Source organism: Peromyscus californicus, unplaced genomic scaffold, assembly GCF_007827085.1.
Source record: "Peromyscus californicus insignis strain IS unplaced genomic scaffold, ASM782708v3 Scaffold_10__1_contigs__length_136768540, whole genome shotgun sequence".
NCBI classification, from domain to species: Eukaryota; Metazoa; Chordata; class Mammalia; order Rodentia; family Cricetidae; genus Peromyscus; species Peromyscus californicus.
In genome coordinates, this window is record NW_026294391.1 from 77,464,764 (window position 1) to 77,468,640 (window position 3,877).

Here is a 3,877-nt window from a genome sequence, read left to right on the forward strand (position 1 = left end):
TTACTAGTTTTAGAAAAGACATTTACACACACACACACACACACACACACACACACACACACACACAGAAGAATGTGATTAACAATAGGATAATGATAGTGAAGTTTAAGACTCAGTATGCAGGTCATTTTCTTTTACATAAGGAAGTATTTTTCCTATTAAATCAACATCAAATACAACTAACATACATGTAACTTTTCATAGTGATGTTATTTGTCAGACAACAAGGCTTTTAAGTATTGTCCACACTTTCTGAGTGTTTTGGTGTGTGCATGTTCTTTATTAGTGCAAAGCACATTAATAAAAACAAAATGCTCTTGCATTCTTCCAAGTCCACTGGCTAAATGAAAATAAACTTTTGAGTATTCTGATGAATTTGGTACCAAGTAGGCCATTCATGAAACAATTTAAATAACTTCTAACCATGAAATCCCAATATTGTAAGCTTTTATTTTATGAGGATCCTCGGGTTCTGAAAGTCAGACTTACCTTTTTTCAGGATGTCAATAGCAAGCTTTTTACATTTTATGGAAGTAACATTATGTGGAGAAATCTTAATGTCTAAATTTGTCCTATATTTGGAACTTCAGTTGAGAAAGATGCCTTCTGATTTACTCTATAATCCCATGTAAACAGTGACATTCCAGTGTCCGTTTCACTTTTTGCATTTGTTTGATGAAAGAACTGCAATGATAGTATAAAATATTTCTAAGATTCAATTTATAAATATTTAACTTTTTTTTACCTTTCAGCATTGTAGTGCATATTGAGATACACCAGCAGTTCTCTGAAGTTTCCAAGCTTAATTACATTGGAGCCTCTTGAAATTGTCCCATGCTTTCAGATTTATCATCTAACAAACTTTGACAACTAGACCAGGAGAAGAGATAAGGCCAATATATCAAGCATCTTTATGGGCAAGTAATTCCAGTGGTTCATCATACTCACCAGCTCTAACTAAACCTGTGATCATCTGTGTCAAACAGACAGCATCACTTTTATGTTATCCAGCTTAAGGGAAAGTGACTTGAGTCTATGAGAAATGCTGTAGGTGATCTAGCCTATCACTAGATTTGAAGATGAGTACATTTGAAGAGGGTACGGAGCCAGTAACAGTCGAAATTGTGAGCTCTGTCTTACTTACTGAAGACACAGACAGGAACCTCATTCTTTGCCTTCAGAATGAAGCTGGTGAAATGGAAAACCCTACTGAACCTCAGAATAAGAGGCCTTGTTTGTCTACAGAGGATGATTCAACGACTCCTTACATGCCAGCTGCTGCATTCCCACTACCAGAAATGGAGCAGAGCTTTGATTTGGTCACAACTACAGCCACAGAGGTGGCAGGTGAAGAGGTTTCTGAGGGAACTATGATGCAGTTCCAGATTTTACAGGATGACAAACCAGATGAAGCACTCCCCTTGGCTAGTGCACAAGAGTCAGTCGTTAGCCAAGCATGGTTAAGAGGTAAAGAAGATAAAGATAAGCTAACCAGACAAGGACATAAATGGAAGCAGGGGATGTGGTCCAAGGAAGAAACAGATATTTTGATGAACAACATTGAATGTTATATGAAGGAACATGGAATAGAGAATGCTGCAGAAATCATTTTTAAGATGTCAAAAGGTAAAAGAAAAGATTTCTACAGAACTATATCATTGGGTCTGAATCGGCCTTTGTTTTCAGTTTATAGGAGAGTAGTCCGAATGTATGATGACAGAAACTATGTGGGAAAGTACACCCCTGCAGAAATTCAGAAGCTCAAGGAGCTCTGGCAACAGCATGGCAATGACTGGATAACAATAGGTGCCGCCATGGGAAGAAGTCCGTCTTCTGTCAAAGACCGGTGCCGCCTGTTGAAGGATACTTGTAACACGGGGAAATGGACCGAAGAAGAAGAACGGATTCTCGGAGATGTGGTTCACGAATTGACACACACTGAGGTGGATGAGAAGGTCACACATGGTGTGTGTTGGGCAACAGTGGCTCAAAGAGTAGGTACTCGCTCAGCAAAGCAGTGTCGTGCTAAATGGCTCAACTACCTGAACTGGAAACAGACTGGAGGGATTGAGTGGACCAGGAAAGATGAAGTCACTCTCATCCACATGCTAGCAGAGCTTGATGTAGCTGATGAAACTGAAATTCACTGGGATGACTTAGCTAAAGGATGGAAAAGTGTTCGTTCACCACAATGGCTGCGTAGTAAATGGTGGACGATCAAAAGGCAAATTACAAACCATAAGGACTTTGCATTCCCAGTCCTAGTGAAATGTCTTCAACAAGTATATGAGAGCCAAAGTGCCAGTCTCGTGTTTGGGGAGAATAAATCAGGATCTGAAGTTGCAGATAGCAACCCTGATAACAGTGTTCAACAAGTCTCCTTCAGAGTCATTGGTGTAGAAGATAATAACAGTACATCCTTGAGTACAGTACCTGTGACAGGATTGCAAATTACACTCCAGATCATCCCTGACTCAACAGATGTGGCTATTGTTAACTTTGAAACAATAACCCAGCCCAGTGGACCACAATAGATATTTGATATTCTTCCTTCTTTCCATTTATGTTCTCTTCCCTTACCTTGGACCTATTTCCCTCAAACAAGCTCAACTCAAGGCCTTTTTTAAACTCCAACCTGACAGCTGATGTACCTTCTTCTCCTAACCTATCACATTTCATCTTCTATTCCCAGAACATCTATTGAACGTTAATCAATGACATGTGGAGTGTCATACACCAAGAATCATCACTATAACGGCTAAAAAAAAAACATTACTTTTTTCACATCCCAAGCAGAATTGGCAGTCAATAGTGACATCTATTGTTCTAATTTTCATGGACTTGCAAATGTATATAAAGCCTATACCAAATTCCCTGACAGAATTCTTCAGCTAAGATAACTCTGCAGCCATCTTTTAGTGATGCTCGTGTTTCTTAATTTAGAGACCCAAGCAGCATAGAGCTAGTGAACTGTGTTGATTACAGCAGAAGAATTCCATGACACCAGCCATAAGAATAAGAAATTCACTCTGATTTATCCAGTGCTTGAGTTACTGAGGATTGAGTTACTCACCATAGTAGAGTAAGAGCATTACACAAGTGATAACAAAACCATGCTTTGTGCCGCTTCACTACCTGACTCTATCAAGGCATGGGATTTTACAGGTACTAAATCTGTCTTGCCTTTCACAGTACTAACAAGTCTTATAATCAAAAACAGCAAGGATCGAATACCATTGGATCCTCTCTGGGCAGCCCTGTTTCTATAGACTTCAAGGATATTGGACTTGCTAAAATATTACTAGCTTATCCTTAGAAACAAGCAAAATGCCAAAGAAGTGTTATTGTATCTGCAGAGGAACAGGAGTGATGCCCAAGGGACTTTACTTTCTAATCTCCTGACTCACATAGCTACAGTGGTTAGCTATGAACATTAAGACTATGTTTTGTTTTGTTTTGTTTTTTTACTGTTTTTAGTACGTCTGAGATCCAGTTTTATGACAGCCTTTAAATGAGTGAATGATGAGAAATTTAATTGCACATATTCCCATTGAATGTTACCAGGAGGGAATGTTTTTCACCTCAGCTCCTGGAAAGTTTTCAAGTTACCAAAGGTCAACTGTAGTAATATTCATGTCTATAGTTTAGTCATAGTATTTTATCCAGCCTCCATGAGGTTTGATTACATTTCAAACAAGTCCTAACAATATAGTTCAGTGCTTATTAGTTACAAAAACAGTGGGGGGGACTTTGGAGGTGACTTTGTGGCAATAACTCTTGGTTAGCTTTTTGCAGGCAGCTTGAGCGGATTTTGGCAGAAAAAAAGTAGAACGTGAGTAATGAAAATTCACAGTTTTGCTGTTCTTAAAGGGAATAT

At 38.7% G+C, this 3,877-nt stretch overlaps 1 protein-coding gene across 1 annotated transcript; it reads left to right on the forward strand.

Annotated features, from left to right (window-relative positions):
• The first annotated feature begins 1,079 nt into the window (after positions 1–1,079).
• Positions 1,080–2,534, forward strand: LOC128117036 (cyclin-D-binding Myb-like transcription factor 1). Its single transcript, XM_052748832.1, has one exon. It carries the CDS (start codon positions 1,080–1,082, stop codon positions 2,532–2,534), a length of 1,455 nt encoding a protein of 484 aa, XP_052604792.1.
• Positions 2,535–3,877: the final 1,343 nt, after the last annotated feature.

Coding starts and splice junctions, on each gene's coding strand:
- LOC128117036 (XM_052748832.1), top strand. CDS start 1,080: ATGAGTACATTTGAAGAGGGTACGGAGCCAGTAACAGTCGAAATTGTG.